The sequence below is a fragment of the Morone saxatilis genome, unplaced genomic scaffold, assembly GCF_004916995.1.
Source record: "Morone saxatilis isolate NCDOM2014 unplaced genomic scaffold, NCSU_SB_2.0 Contig9, whole genome shotgun sequence".
Lineage (NCBI taxonomy): Eukaryota > Metazoa > Chordata > Actinopteri > Moronidae > Morone > Morone saxatilis.
In genome coordinates this window covers 4,974,864-4,975,645 of record NW_023340268.1, presented here as the reverse complement: position 1 = coordinate 4,975,645, position 782 = coordinate 4,974,864, and the positions used below count along the sequence as shown (strand labels likewise).

Below are 782 nucleotides of genomic sequence, written 5' to 3'. Positions count from 1 at the left end.
TTTGTGCAGCAGCCACTATCACCACATAGTATCGGTACATTCAGACTGTGGAATTAGTGCGATAGAAATCTGAGTACCGTCCTGTTGTCTATGGAGAACTGATCCTCCTCAAAGTGCACACTGCACAGACGTGACGTGGTCGTTGGGGACCAGTTGATCCTCTTCATGTTGATCCACCATCGCATCAACCGGTCGTGATCACTTAAAGGAAATCTGTTTGGACAAAAAAAATAAAGCGGTTATTATAGATTTGTATTGTTTACGTTTTTAATTCAGTTTAATGTCAAGAATCAGTTTCCTAAGTTGGATTCCTTGTTTCAGTTTAGTTTCAGGGGAAAGATTAAAGAACAACAACTGAATCACAGTCATTTAGACGTCCCAGACTCAATAAACATGCATCAAATCCCTCTTCGTGCTTGTTGTGTAAAACTAAATACATTCTTGCATTTTGTTTTTTTAAGTACACAATATTGTTCCAGTAGTTTTCTTTTTTCTTAAATCTGGAGAAGAAGATTTGTAGACCAGGTTACCTCTGCGGCTCTAGAGTACTTCATTAAGATTTATCAAAACATTACAGCTCTTGCGGTGTGCACAGTGCACTTCTGTTCATATTGTGATTTCAGTAACACTTCTGTAACACAATTCTGCAGCCCTAAAATCATCACAGTTACAAACAACTTTAGATATATATACTATAGCAGGTATTCAGTAAACGTTACTATAAAGGACACAGACATGATGTATGTGAAGTATACATACATAAAGAAATGAATGAATACATA

At 36.7% G+C, this 782-nt stretch overlaps 1 protein-coding gene across 1 annotated transcript in view; it reads right to left on the bottom strand.

The window, feature by feature from the left end:
* Positions 1–210, bottom strand: part of LOC118343157 (zinc finger MYM-type protein 4-like) — a 19,270-nt gene extending 19,060 nt beyond the window's left edge. Inside the window, 1 exon segment of the mRNA XM_035681909.1 lies at positions 78–210. Coding sequence (XP_035537802.1) covers positions 78–185 — 108 coding nt within the window. The 5' untranslated portion in view covers positions 186–210.
* Positions 211–782: the final 572 nt, after the last annotated feature.